The 15,047-nt window shown below is 50.5% G+C and overlaps 1 protein-coding gene across 11 annotated transcripts in view; it reads left to right on the top strand.

The window, feature by feature from the left end:
• Positions 1-15,047, top strand: part of IQCE (IQ motif containing E) — a 53,027-nt gene that overhangs the window by 12,296 nt on the left and 25,684 nt on the right. For 8 of the 11 annotated variants that reach the window (XR_004057986.1, XR_004057987.1, XR_004057985.1 and 5 more), the window contains exons 4-11: positions 732-860; positions 1,413-1,547; positions 2,637-2,707; positions 7,055-7,168; positions 7,286-7,336; positions 11,440-11,510; positions 12,489-12,561; positions 12,876-12,925. Coding sequence is in view for 4 of the 11 variants with exons in the window: in XM_010366667.2 (XP_010364969.2) it covers positions 732-860; positions 1,413-1,547; positions 2,637-2,707; positions 7,055-7,168; positions 7,286-7,336; positions 11,440-11,510; positions 12,489-12,561; positions 12,876-12,925 (694 nt within the window). In the remaining 7 variants the exon portion in view is untranslated. Of the gene's footprint in view, positions 1-668; positions 861-1,412; positions 1,548-2,636; positions 2,708-7,054; positions 7,169-7,285; positions 7,337-11,439; positions 11,511-12,488; positions 12,562-12,875; positions 12,926-15,047 lie in introns of all 11 variants that reach the window. The other 3 variants (XR_004057989.1, XR_004057988.1, XR_004057990.1) reach the window with 3 other exon arrangements.

Genomic DNA, 15,047 nt, shown 5'->3' with positions numbered 1-15,047 from the left:
TATTTTATATATTAAGTTCTAAATATTGCTATGTCACTATGCAATGACATTAAAAATTTACAATGTTAAATAAAAAGAATACAAAATTATATGTTCACTATGATAGTGGCTATGTAGAAACATATACATATCTCTAAAAATTGGGGGTGAGAAATTAAATACTATAATAAATATTGGTAGAATTCATATATTTCCCGTTATATTCTTCCCATTACATTCTGTTCTTTTTTCTTTTTTTTCTTTCGAGAAAGAAAAGCCTGTTACTCAGGCTGCAATGCAGTAGTGTGATCACAGCTCACTGTAGCCTCGACCTCCTGGGCTCAAGAGATCCTCCTGCCGCAGCCCCCTTGAGTAGCTGGGAGCACAGGTGTGAGCCACCACACTCAGCTAATTTTTAGATTTTTTGTAGAGACAGGGTCTTGTTGTGTTGCCCAGGCTGGTCTTGAATTCCTCGTCTCAAGTGATCCTCCTGCCTTAGCCTCCCAAGGTATTGGTATTACAGGCATGAGCCACCATACCTGGCCCCGCTATACGATTTCTTTATGATAAAAGGTAGAGGAGAGATGCCGGCGTGCAAGTAGAGTAACTGTTGTTGAATTTTGCCGAATGTCTGACCAGAGTCCCCGCCCTCGCGGGTGTTTTGTTTTCCCATTTCTGTCTTTCTGAAGCTCGTGTGTTGAGCTCACGCGTTGCTCTCGGGCACCTCTGAATCCACGTGTTGGCTTTTCTAGAGTCACCTTATCTCTCTAAGCCAAGAAAAGTGGCCTCCTGGAGGTCCCTCAGGACGGCAGGGAGCATGCCTCTGGGCGGCCGAGCGTCCCTGACCCCGCAGAAGCTGTGGCTGGGAACCGCAAAACCAGGTATGTGGTTGCCACACTGGAGGCCCTTCCTGCTTCAGAGAAGAGTTCAAGACATTTCAGGGAGGGCTTTGAGATGGAGTTTTTAATATTCCTTGTTTGAATTACATTGTCTTTAATTTTCTCCAAGACACTGAATAGACACATCGTAGTTTTATGTCATGCACAAACGTGGTTTCGCCAAGTGGCACTTTAGCCTCCCTCGGCCCTGTGTGGTCTCTGCGTGGGAGTGGTGAGTTGGAGCCGGTTCCGGCCGTCTTACCAGAGCCAACTGTTACAGTCTTAGGAGTTTGGTGGGCTGGTCAGTGCCATGCTGGCTACTTGATATTAGACATGGTAGAAATATTTCTACTGTGGAAATAGGCAACTACTGTAATCAGGACTTTATTAATTTATATTTGGGAGCCGGTTATTAACCATTTACCAGCACACCACTGACGGCTGGTGTCTACCAGTGATTAAGCTTTCTTCAATCCAGGAAAGTTGATTAGAAACAAAACCTCCCATTGTGTGTGTTTGTACCTGTCATGTTAAACCCATGCACATTCAAACCAGGAAGTCTGACCCAGGCCCTGAACTCACCCCTCACCTGGGAGCATGCGTGGACCGGCGTCCCCAGCGGCACTCCCGACTGTCTGACAGATGCCCTCAGAGTGAAGAGGCCACATCTCAGGCGCTCTGCCAGCAACGGTGAGCATGCCAATGGTGGCAAGGCTGAGGCCAAGGAAGAACAGGAAGGAAAGGACGGTCCCTGGGCTGGAGGCGTCCTTCGTCAGAGCGGGATTTCAGGCTTCATGTGTGAGCTCCGTCCGTGGGAGGTTTTGGGAGGCCGTGGGAACAGTGACTCACAAAACCCCGCCTGTGCCAGAAGGTAGCTTTCCTTGTGGGTGCAGAGACGTCTTGCCAAGTGTTATTTGTACCTCCCACCCTAAACACAGAGGCCTACTTAAATTTATTCATTGAGTAAATGATATTAGGAACAAATAATAAATAAATAATGATAAAAAGTCCAAGTTGCACCAAAGAGAATCAGCTTGTTGCTGTGTTTATGTTCCTGCCTAGTTTCTCTTTTTTTTTTTTTTTGTTTTTTTTTAGCAATGGGATCTCGCTATGTTGCCCAGGCTGGTCTCAAATTCCTGGACTCAAGTGATCCTCCCACCTTGGCCTCCTAAAGTCCTGGGATTACAGGCGTGAGCCACCGTGCCTGGCCTCTCTCTTTATCCATATGTTTCCCACCTATCCTCCTTAAGGAAGAACAGCTTCCAGGGTGTATTGAAATCCTCCTCACTGTACCCCAGGAATTGATTACCTTCCTGCTTTTACTGGTTAGGAGTTATCTTTTAGGCTGAAATTTAGAGGTTTAATATACTAGGTATCATTAAAACCAAAGTAAACATGACTGTTTTTACATTGGAATGGGTGTTGAGATGCTCTGTGCATTTTTTGTGTTTGGTATTTGTTTGCTTTGCTATTTAAATCTGAACATGTCCCTCCTCCTTCCGTGAGTCCCTTTCATCCTTTTACTGTCATTAAACTTGGTCTTCACATCTTTATTTATTTACTTTTTGCTTCATCTCTCTATATCTACCATTTTTGATTTTCTTGCTACTTGGGGAAGTATCATGATCAGGCCAAAAAACATGGAATTATTTTTGCTTTTTTATTTTTTTCTTTTTTAAAAGGAAATGTTATTAACTTCCAGGGTTTCCTTAAAGTATAGCCAATAATTCTTTCTACTTTTTAGATAGTCTTTGAAAAGATTTGTCTATCTTTCTCCAGGTCATGTCCCTGGGACTCCTGTCTACAGAGAGAAAGAAGACATGTATGACGAGATTATTGAGTTAAAGAAGGTAGTATTTCGGTTTGTTCTCCATTGATTTGAAACAGTGAAAGCTTCCTATAACAATCTATTAGAACATCAGAGCCTGTGCTGGGAGGTGCCCAGATGAGAAGAGCAGGAGCGTTGGGGTTGAACCTGAGTTTGAGCCATGGCGTAGTACCCTAGGAGTTGGTGTGTCTGGTTAAAGGCCGTAGCACCAGCACGTAAAAGGCAGCAGAGCTCATGTTCCGTCCGTGTTCTCCTTCTCCAGCGTGATGGGGAAGACTGGATGAGGACTAGATAAGCTTCAGAGTCCCCTTGTGTCCTGAGATTGGGTACTGTGATAAGGTCACTGGTAGAGTTATCAGTAACCTTCCATGTATGCCATGCTTTATGTTATCAAGACATCTCACATGCCCTATCTCAGTTGCCCTCTATAGAAGTTCTGTGGGACAGGCAGGGCCACTTGTTACAACCACCATCTGCTGATGGACTTGAGACTCAGCGACGTTAGTAGTCTGTCCGAGGTCAACCAGTAGCAGAAGCAAGATTCAAGGTCACCTGCCTCCCAAGGCCAAGACTCTATATTACCCCATGGCCCCTCCCATTCATGAAAGCATGCACTGCATTGAGCTAGATCATCATTGTCACTGCCACCAGCACCGTTATACCATCCCGCTGGCTCTCAATATCCGTACATGTTTGCCCTGGAGAAGTCATCTGTGTTCATTTCCTTCCATAATTTTAGTCTGTTTATAGACCTACTGTCTCCACCAGTTGATGTGTGTCTGAGTCACTGCGTTCAGCTGGGGCACCAGAGGGCAATAGGGCATTGGCAGCCTCACCCCCAGAGCATGGAAGAGGATCGGGAAGCCGTTTCCCCTGGCGAGCTGGGAAGAAACTGGGGAACCTGGAGTAGGCCGTTGTACAAAAGACAGCACCTTCTCTGTTGGCCGTAGAGAACAGTCAGACTTGAGGCTGTGTGAGAACACTCTTGCCACGAGAGCTGTCTGACTGGCCGTGCCGCTGAGGAGCAGGTGCGTGTCCTGGCCTTGGAGACTCTGAGCACAGGCAGCGGCTGCGTGTTGGGGATGTCACGGACGTGATCCTCATTCTGGTTGGAATGAGCTGAATGAACTCGGTGTGGACTGGGGGGTTATCTCGTTTGGGATTTTCTCAGCCTCTTGAATCTGTAGGTTTGTCTTTTGTCAGATCTGGGACATTTTCAGCCATCGAGTCTTGAGTTGTTTTCTCAGCCTTGCCCTCTTTGGTTACAGCTGCTCAGGTCCCTGGTCTCTGTTCAGTGTTTTCCCCTCCGTCTTCCTTCATGAAGATTGGGTAGCTTCGTTGTTCGGCCCTCCAGCTCACAGATGCTTTCCGCTGGCCTCTGCATCCTGCCGTTGAGCCTGTTGTTGGGTGTAACCTTACTGTCTCTGTTCAGTTCTGAAATCTCCATGCGGCCCCTTCTGTCTTGGTCTTCGCTGAGACGCCCGCCCTGCCTCTTCACTTGTTTCAAGCGTGTTTGTCGTCGGTCACTGGCGCATCTTTGTGGTGGCTGCTGTAAGTCTGCGGCGGGATTCTAATGTCCAGGCCATCTCAGTGTTGACGTTGTAGCTTGTTTTTCTTCATTCAGGTTGAGCTATTCTTGGTTCTTAGTATAAAAGTGATTTCCTTGAAACCAGGACGCTCGGAGTGTTTCGTCGCGAGACTCGGACTCTTGCTCAATCCTGTGCTGTGGCAGGCCTCCTCTCACGCTGCCCTGTGGGTTAAGGGGGCACCGCCTCACTACCACCCGCGAGGGTGGAGGTCCAGTTCCCACTCAGCCATCATCAGCACCTGCTCCGGGACGGGCTCCTCATTCCCGCTGGGCAGGGCGAGAGTCTGGGCCCCTCACTCAGCCTCTGCTGCCGCCGCCCTAGCTGGGAGGGAAGGGCCACCTGTACTGCTTCCGCTCAGCCTTCGCCGATGTAGGGGTGGCCTTGCTGCCGCCAGGCGATGGTGGTCCCAACTCTGCACGGCCTCCTCTGGAGCCCCACCAGTGCCGGAGGGGAGGGGCCTGGGTGCAGCCGGACAAGGGTGAGTGTCCGGGCTCCCCACGTAGCCTGTGCTGTGGGGAGGACTGTGGCGTTTTCTGTGGTCTGCCTAGGGTAGAGCGGTTCCTGCCTGTCAGTTGCTGCCTTGTTGGTCTGTTCCTTTCTTTGTCTTCTAGCTGGAGAGAAGAGGCTTTGCGTGGGCTTTTATTGTCTGCACCCATTGGCGTTTTTAGGCTGTTGGCTTCTCCAGCATCCAGCCCAGATGAGGCAGAAAGAAAACTGAAGGAGCTCCCTGCCATGTCGATCGCTGGCCCCCCAAGTCCCGGCCCATCTGCCGCCTCCACCTTTCCAGTCTTAGGTTGCATTACACATGGAGCGCAGGTGTTGAGTGGAACTGACAGGAGGAATTGGGAGGGGTGAATCTAGGTCACGCTCCTGGAAGCAGCAGTCCCATTACTAAAGCTCCCATCTTCCTCCATGGCTGGGCCTTCGCTCATTGACTCCACAAGCTGAGTACCGGCTTGCCATCATGCCTCCTGAATCTGTGGGTTTGTCTGCAGCGATCTTGCCAGCTGTGGATGTGGCTGAAGTGCCGAGCCACCCCCACGGGGTGCGCATTCCAGATTGTCTTTTGCTCAGAGGTCCAGTCTCTGGAACGCCACAGTCTTTTGCGAGAAGGCCGTGTGGGAGGATGGCTGGCGGTTACATGCAGGCTGACGCTGGGAGTTGGTGAGCTGTGGCACAGCCCAGCCTACATGCTGTTTCTTTCCTGGACTTTATCTACCACGAAAATAGTAGGAAGAACATAATTTCAAAGTATAGGATAGTTGTAGAGATTGAATAAACTTAGTTTTGTAAGAAATCGACTACACAGTGTTTTTTTTTTTTTTTTTTTTTTGAGACAGAGTCTCACTCTCATCTAGGCTGGAGTGCGGTGGCGCAGTCTTGGCTCACTGTACCCTCCCTGTCCCAGGTTCAAGCGATTCTCCTGCCTCAGCCTCCCTAGTAGCTGGGATTACAGGCACCTGCCACCACGCCCAGCTAATTTTTTATATTTTTTGTAGAGATGGGGTTTCACCATGCTGGCCAGGCTGGTCTCAAACTCCTGACCTCGTGATACACCCGCCTCGGCCTCTTAAAGTGCTGGGATTACAGGGGTGAGCCACCGCACCGGGCCCCAACTACACAGTCTTTTTTGTCCCCCATCAGGTCACCACAAATTGGTAAAGAATTTGTCAAGGCCGGGCGCGGTGGCTCAAGCCTGTAATCCCAGCACTTTGGGAGGCCGAGACGGGCGGATCACGAGGTCAGGAGATAGAGACCATCCTGGCTAACACGGTGAAACCCCATCTCTACTAAAAACTACAAAAAACTAGCCGGGCGAGGTGGCGGCGCCTGTAATCCCAGCTACCCGGGAGGCTGAGGCAGGAGAATGGCGTGAACCCGGGAGGCGGAGCTTGCAGTGAGCTGAGATCCGGCCACAGCACTCCAGCCTGGGTGACAGAGCGAGACTCCGTCTCAAAAAAAAAAAAAAAAAAAAAAAAGAATTTGTCCACAGATAAAGATTGGGAAGCACTGCCTTCTGCCTGAGCTGTAGCTGAGGATAAGCATTTGAAATGCATATTAGCCTTGGATGAGTTTTATTGATAAAAACGTAAACAAAACGGACTTTCTTGTGTGGTCATGGGAGAGAATGCATGGTGGGTCACCGTCCAGCCCCAGTGTTGGCGGCATTCCTTTCCCGTGTACTCCGTGGGACAGGGTTTCTCAGCACGGGTGCCGTTGATATCTTGGGTGGGACAGTTCTTCTCTGTGGGGGCTTCCTGCCCATCCAGCTTTCCCCGTCCCCACCCACTAAATGCCAGGCGTGCCCTCCGGTGCCCTCACGTGACATCCAGATCTCCCCCCACCCACCATACACCGTGCCAGGCAGCTTTCCAAATCTCCCAGCTCAGTGCTTCCCTGGGCCTGTGTGCGGTGTGGTGTGCATGGCTGTGTGCGGTGTATGTGTAGTGGTGTGTGCGTGGCAGTGTACGCAGGGACGTGTGTGTGGCATGTGCGCAGTGGCGTGTGCGGAGCTGTGCGTGGGGGACCTGTGTGCGGCGTGTGCATGGTGTGGTGTGCTTGGCCGCGCAGGGAGGTGTGTGCGGCATGTGCTTGGCTGCCCGGGGACGTGTGTGCGGTGTGTGTGCAGCAGTGTATGCTTGGCTGTGCGTGCGAGGACGTGTGTGCAGCATGTGCGCAGCAGCGTGTGCTTGGCTGTGCGTGTGAGGACGTGTGCGGCTTGTGTGCGGCGTGTGCGCAGCAGTGTGTGGATGGCTCTGCATGGCCCTTCTTTTCTTCAGTCATTGCACGTGCAGAAGAGCGATGTGGACCTGATGAGAACGAAGCTCCGGCGCCTGGAGGAGGAAAACAGCAGGAAGGACCGGCAGATAGAGCAGCTCCTTGATCCCAGCCGCGTAAGCTCCTGGCGCTTCAGGGACGGGGCACGGGGAAGGTCCTCGGGGCATCTGCCAGCCAGCCCTGCTGGGGGCTACACGGAAGGCCGTCTTCATGTCTCAATCTGCTTACCACAGGGCACAGATTTTGTTCGGACTCTGGCAGAGAAAAGGCCCGATGCCAGTTGGGTGAGTATGGGCTGTGCAGGACAGAGCCTTTCCCCATACACTAGTTATGGGGGACAGCTACAGCGGGGACGCCTTTCCCTGCAGCACCCACTCATGAAGAGTAGCAGGCGGGGGGCGACTGCGGACCCCCAAACCCTTCTCCACTGACACCTGGGGATGCCACGGGGAGGGGGTCAGCAGGCTCACCACAGAGGCCAAGCAAGACACTGTAGGAAAAACCCGTCACAATGGGCAACTTCTCCCTCATACCTGAGAAAATACATTAAGCTCAACAAGTGCTCCCAGCACTTTGGGAGGCTGAGGCAGGTGGATCACTTGAGGTCAGGAGTTCAAGACCAGCCTGGCCAACGTGGTAAAACCCTGTCTCTACTAAAAATACAAAAAAGTTAGCCGGGTATGGCAGCCTGCTCCTGTAGTCCTGGCTACTCAGAAGGCTGAGGCACGAGAATTGCTTGAACCTGTATGGCAGAGGTTGCAGTGAGCTGAGATGTTGCCACTGCCCTCCAGCCTGGGCGACAAAAAAAAAAAAAAACAAGTGCTACAGATGTAAATCAGGGAGCCAGGGCAGCGATAAAGTCCTTCAGATAGATCCAGACCCCCCAGATACTATATGACGATATGTAAGAAGTAGAATGAAATGGAAGGAGGGAAGACGTTGCCTTTCGGTGTGGTAATGCCGTGGCGATCAAGTGTAGGTAGCACAGTACACCTCCTAGGAGTCAAGGAAGTACTTTTCTAAAGCGGGAAATGCTGGAAGAAAACTGAAAGGGATACGATTTTGAGATTCTTGAACACAAATAATAAAATAACATGAACAATGTGATTAATAGATTTGATCATGTAAAATTAGAAGTGACGGAATCAAAACCCATGGGACTAGGAGCACCGAGATCACTGTCATGGGGGAGGGGAAGGATATTATGGATCAAAACAGCAAAGTTTTCTGTTCAGAATATACAAAAAACCATACATCTCTAAAGAAAAAAGCCGTCTCCTCTGAGCTATGTCACAGATACAGAATGTAGAACGACTTATAATCATTACGTGTTTAAAGTAGATGGTGAGAGCCTGGTTCTGCACCTGGGATGGCACAAAGTAAATCCTTAACAAATGCCTGTAAGTAGCGGGTACTTTCGTAAGGAAAGGGCTCCATATTTTTGTTGTTCTGGTGCTCTGTGTGTGTGTCTGTGGGGTTTTTCTTGTTTTTTTTTTTCTTGAGACAGGGACTCACTCTGTTGCCCAGGCTGGCATGCAGTGGCAGGATCATGGCTCACTGTAGCATTCAGCTCAGGTGATCCCTGGCTCAGGGGATGCTCCCACCTCAACCTCCTGAGTACCCGGGACCACAGGCACGCACCATCACACCCAGCTAATTTTCTTTTAGTTTTGGTAAGATGGGGTCTCACGAAGTTGCCCAGGCTCATGCGATCCTTCTGCCTCGGCCTCCTAAAGTGTTGGGATTACAGGCCTCAGCCACTGCACCTGGCTAACGTTAATTTAAACTAGGAATTCTAGATCCTAGGGTATATGCAGTATTCATTATCATATGGCAAATTGTCCACCAGAGTGGCTGCGCCCTACCACATCTACTTGTCATCACCTGCCTTCAGGAAACATTTGCAGATGTGCCTGAGGAGACCTGGCCAAGGATTTCAATTATAGGATTGACCAGAATTACAAAAATGGGCTACAACTGAAGTATGTGTCAGTAGGCTACAGTGACAGGTTTTAGAGGATAGCCAAAAAAAAAAAAAGATTTTAAAAGGGTCTATTGGCCGGGCGCAGTGCTTCATGCCTATAATCCCAGCACTTTGGGAGGCTGAGGCAGGTGGATCACCCGAAGTCAGGAGTTTGAAACCAGCCTGGCCAACATGGTGAAGCCCTGTCTGTACTAAAAATACAAAAAATTAGCTGGGTGTGGTGACGCACCTGTAATCCCAGCTACTCAGGAGGCTGAGGCAGGAGAATCGCTTGAACCCAGGAGGCGGAGGTTGCAGAGAGCCGAGATCGTACCCCTGCACTCCATCCTGGGCTACAAGAGTGAGACTCTGTCTCAAAAAGCAAAAAGTGTCTATCAGTAGGAGAGACTGGATAGAGAGACTGTGGGAAATAGTGTGGATTCACGGGCGCCAGCAGGGACAGAGCACCAGGAGGATTTGTTGAATGTCAGGAGAAAAAAAAAAAAGATTCAGAGGGATGCATGTGACAGAGCCCCGTTTCTGTGAGAACAGAGGGCCTGACTTCCCGAGTGCACACACACAGCCATGCACAGAACCAGGTGCAGAGGGGCATGCAAGCGGAAACAGGATTCGGTTGGCCGAAGAGGGGAGTGGCCAGGTCAGAGTATTTTAGTCTCTATAACGTCTTCATTTTTGTTTTGTTTTGTTTTTGAGACGGAGTCTTGCTCTATTGGAGTGCAGTGGCGCGATCTCGGCTCACTGCAAGCTCCGCCTCCCAGGTTCACGCCATTCTGCCTCAGCCTTCCTAGTAGCTGGGACTACAGGCGCCCACCACCGCACCCGGCTAATTTTTTGTATTTTTAGTAGAGATGGGGTTTCACTGTGTTAGCCAGGATGGTCTCAATCTCTCGACCTTGTGATCCGCCTGCCTTGGCCTCCCGAAGTGCTGGGATTACAGGCGTGAGTCACTGCACCCAATCCTGTAACATCTTCATTTTTTAAGGAAAATGTATTCATATATGACTTAACATAATTTATTTGTTTGTTTATTTATTTATTTTGAGACTGAGTCTGGCTCTGTCGCCCAGGCTGGAGTGCAGTGGTCAGATCTCGGCTCACTGCAACCTCCACCTCCCGTGTTCAAGCAATTCTTCTGCCTCAGCCTCCTGAGTAGCTGGGATTACAGGCATCTACCACCATGCCCGGCTAATTTTTGTATTTTTAGTAGAGATGGGTTTTCACCATGTTGGCCAGGCTGGTCTTAAACTCCTAACCTCAGGCGATCCACCTGCCTTGGCCTCCCAAAGTGCTGGGATTACAGGCGTGAGCCACTGCACCCAGCCAACTAACATAATTTAAAATGACTTTAAAATCCAATGTAGCCGGGCGCGGTGGCTCAAGCCTGTAATCCCAGCACTTTGGGAGGCCGAGACGGGCAGATCACAAGGTCAGGAGATCGAGACCATCCTGGCTAACACTGTGAAACCCCGTCTCTACTAAAAAATACAAAAAACTAGCCGGGCGAGGTGGCGGGCGCCTGTAGTCCCAGCTACTCGGGAGGCTGAGGCAGGAGAATGGCGTGAACCCGGGAGGCGGAGCTTGCAGTGAGCTGAGATCCGGCCACTGCACTCCAGCCTGGGCGACAGAGCAAGACTCCGTCTCAAAAAAAAAAAAAAAAAAAAAAAACACAAGAAAAAAAATAAAATCCAATGTAAAAGTTGTCTGTTCAAGCCTGGTGTGGTGACTCACACACATAGTCCTAGTACTTTGGGAGGTCAAAAGCAGGCAGATTGCTTGAGCCCAGGAGTTGCAGCATAGTGAAACCCCATCTCTACTTAAAAGTTGTCTATTTAGAAGAAAAGAATGTTCTTTAAAGAATATAAGAATGTTATCTCCTCCAAGCAAGACATTCACAGAAAAGGAGGTGAGGAGGCCTCTGGAGCTGTTCTCCCTTCCCCAGATGGAGGAGAGTGGCTCCTCGGGCCCCTGCGGCTGCGCTGTCTCCCAGCCCCACTCGCTGCCCTGTGGAGACTGAACTGGGTGACGCTAGGGGCTTCGAGTCTGTGGTTTCTCCAGCTGGTGATGGGGCTGCTTCCTTTATTTAATATAATCAAGGGAGCACCCTGCTCTGTCCCCAAAGTGTGTGGTGTGCTTGGGGAAGGACTGCCAGTCGGTCAGTGTGCCCACGATGGCTGCCACCTCCTCCTGCTCCAGCCGGTGTCACACCCCTGCCATTCACCCAGCTTTACTCAGGGAGAGGACAGTGGGGCCCTCCCTCTTCCCTGGGCCTGTAGTCTAAAAGAGAGGACAGTGCTGGAGGGAGGAAGGACAGTGAGGTGTGTAGGTGCTCTGGGAGGAGGGGACAGCCACGTCTACTGAGGGAGAGTGGGGGTGGCCTGCCTGATGGGCATGTTCCCCGGGCAGGTCATTAATGGGCTGAAGCAGAGGATCTTGAAGCTGGAGCAGCAGTGCAAGGAGAAGGATGGCACCATCAGGTAGGTGCAGGGCCTGCATCCTCTCCCCTGCCTCCTGCCCCCGTGTTCTGCTCGCTCAGACTCCCGCCTTTGTTCCTCCCCAACCCCTGTCCTGTGTCCTTACTCCCACCCCAAGGCCGAAGGTAAATATTAGCTGCCTCTTTTTAATTTTTTTTATTGTCTTTGTTCCCTCTAAATATTTCCCTTCAACAACTTCTTGTATTTAAGAAATACTTTCTCTCTGCTTGCTCTGTGGACCCCTGTATCTTTCCAGGATGAGGTTTCTGTGCCTCAGTCCTGCGCCGTCCTTGTGCTGTTTTTGGTGTGGCTACTCGCATTTCTTTACCTGCCTTTCAAGTGTGAAGGGAAAGTCTTTCTGGGCCGTGTTTTGGTTTCTTTAAGAGAAACTGAGGCCACACGTCCATTGCCTCATGTCTCCTGTTCATACGATAGTTCCCACCTCGTGTCCTGCCCAATTTTGTCAACTTAAGTTTGCAGATTTCTTCTTGTTTCAGTGCAGAACCTCCATGACCTTACTTTAGTTTCTCTATCAGTGTCTCTATTTAAAGTCTACTCTCTGTTGAGAGTGAGGGGACAGCCTGACAGTGCCAGGGAAAAGGTGATTCTCTCTTCCTTACAAAACCAACCCCTCAAAGACGGCTTGTCCTCTCTAAGCTCCGAAGTCTTTCCTCACCATTAATCTAGTCTTTTAAAGACAGCATCTCGGAGAAGAATATCTCTAGGGAAGCTGTGTATTCACTTTGGGAAGCAGCTGGTCTACACGGGATGCTCTCCAGTGTGAGGAATTCTCCCATCAGGCTCGAAACAAGTCCCTTGTTCAAGACACAAGCTGAGTGAAGGCCCATTCAGGCTTTTCCCTCCCATCCCGGGTCTCTTCCAAAGCCTCTCCTCTTCCGAATGTTCTGGGAAACTCTTCCTCTTGCTCTGTCCCCTGGGAACACTGGCACGGCCCTGTTAACACTGAACCTGGGTTTTCAGCAAACTCCAGGCTGATATGAAGACCACCAACTTGGAAGAGATGCGGATCGCCATGGAGACATACTACGAGGAGGTGCACTGTGCTGGGTGGTGGGGCGGAGGGCGGGCACCGTGCTGGGCGGCGGGGCGGAGGGCCGGCACCGAGTTGGGGGCACCAAGTGGGAGGGGACCGGCGCTGGCCCCAGGTGGTGGATCGAGCCCAGGTGGCCCAGAGCTGCGCTCCTGGAGCCTGCTCCTGCTCCAAGCCCAACGGAAAGATGAAGTGCGACCACTTAGTTTTCGCTTCCGGCTGTAGGCAGTGTTCAGGACTGTGATGTCAGTCTTTTCAGAGAAGGTCTTCTCCATGCTAGCCTTGTGTTTTCATGCATTTCAATTTGGTATTTACAGGTGCATCGTCTCCAGACCCTCTTGGCAAGTTCTGAAACCACCGGAAAGAAGTATGATGGCCGTTTGTGAGCTGCGTTTTGTGTGTTGCCTTCTCGTTGTGGAAGCTCCTCTGAGAGCGTGTGGCTGTCACGTGGGTGCAGCATACACTGCCCTTAGCTTGGCGGCGGTGCCAACACCGCACCTGTTCTGTTCAGGGTTAGAGTTGATACGTTTCCATTTGCAGTGTTCAAACTCCTCATAGTGACCACATGTTGACGGCCCACACTTGTTCAGTGCTGCCCGTGTTCATTCTAGATTCTACATCCTGCCTTCCAGCTTAGAGCTAGAAAGTGCTGTTTCAAAGCAGATCCACCTTTTTAGGAAGACATTGCATACAAGGACAAGTTTACTTTGCCACCTAATGTTTTCCTAAATAAGTTTATCAGGAGAAACACTGAGGTTCCCCTTGTCTGGTAGATCTCCCATATCCCTTTCCCAGCGAATGCAGCACCCGGCTGCCATCCGCGTCTGGGTGGCTGATCCCTGGCAGTGGCTTTGGCCGTGTCACTGGTCTCTGCAGCAGCTTGCTGACGTCACGGACTGCTTTCCTTTTTCTTTTTTTCTTTTTTTTTTTTTTTTTTTTGAGACGGAGTCTCGCTCTGTGGCCCAGGCTGGAGTGTAGTGGCCGGATCTCAGCTCGCTGCAAGCTCCGCCTCCCGAGTTTATGCCATTCTCCTGCCTCAGCCTCCCGAGTAGCTGGGACTACAGGTGCCGCCACCTCGCCCGGCTAGTTTTCTGTATTTTTTTTAGTAGAGATGGGGTTTCACCATGTTAGCCAGGATGATCTTGATCTCCTGACCTCGTGATCCGCCCGTCTCGGCCTCCCAAAGTGCTGGGATTACAGGCTTGAGCCACCGCGCCCAGCCTGCTTTCCTTTTTCTTTACCCCTCATCCTTAAAACTGGTTGGAAAACTTTTTCTGTAAAGGGCCAGATACTAACTACAATTGATTCTCATTATTCAGTTACAAAGTGTCTGTAGGTTTTCGTAGTGCAGTGGTTATCACGTCCGCCTTTCAGAGTTATAAAGTCTCCATGAACATGGAATGAGCAAATACTAAACCACTGCTCCTAGGGGAGGTACAGGGCTCCTGCGAACTTCTGCTCACAATATTTTTTTTTTTTTTGGAAAATGTCGCCCAAGTTGGAGTGCAGTGACGCGATCTCAGCTCACTGCAACCTCCGTCTCCTGGGTTCAAGTGATTATCTTGCCTCAGGCTCCCGAGTAGCTGGGACTGTACAGGCATGTGCCACCACGCCCGGATAATTTTTGTATTTTTAGTAGAAACAGGGTTTTACTATATTGGCCATCAGGCTGGTCTCGAACTCCTGACCTCAGGTGATCCGCCTGCCTCGGCCTCCCAGAGTGCTGGGATTACGGGCGTGAGCCACCGCGCCCAGCCTGGTCGCAACATTTTTATCAGCCAGTCAAAGTATAACCTGGCTAATGTGTATCTGTTTAAAGACACCCTATTTAATAGTGATTGTGGATTAATTTTCATCAAACTCACGGCTGGCCTGAACGAGGCTTCTTGCACACACATAAGCGTCTCCACAGGGGCCCACACAGCCTTCCTGAGCTTAGAGGCACTGGACAGCACTCAGACTGCAGTCCAGCCCACTCCAGGCAGCATCACCAGCAAACAGCACAGAAACGTGCGAGCTACAGCACCAGGCAGGCCGCAGAAAGCACACTTGTTTTCACATGAGTTGAGGTGAGGAGCGGAGCATCACCTGGTTCAGCCCGAGCTGGGAACGTGCGCACCAGCGACTGGCATTTTTCATCACCTGTGCACGTGTGAGAATTCCCACACAACCCCCGTGCGTATTGATTTTGGGCTGACAGATCCATTTTAGCAGCAAGCACATTTGCAATTATGGGATCTGCAGACAATGAGGATCGACTATACTTTAGACCTTGTGGGCTACGAGGTGAAATCTGAGCTGTTCTGCAGGCACCTGGTGGAACAAGATACATTTCCACAACCCTTCTAGTGATGGCATGGAAAATACAGTACTGTTGCTTGAGTACGATATTTTGTTACGCAGGTTTACCTTGCATAAGGATGGGGTTCCATTTTGGGTGCTAACGTTTTGCTTATTTAAGGTTCAAAGTTATTACTGCCTATTTGATT

This window comes from Rhinopithecus roxellana, chromosome 6 (assembly GCF_007565055.1).
Source record: "Rhinopithecus roxellana isolate Shanxi Qingling chromosome 6, ASM756505v1, whole genome shotgun sequence".
NCBI lineage: Eukaryota > Metazoa > Chordata > Mammalia > Primates > Cercopithecidae > Rhinopithecus > Rhinopithecus roxellana.
The sequence above is the reverse complement of the archived record's forward strand: the minus strand, read 5'-3'. Positions and strand labels throughout refer to the sequence as shown.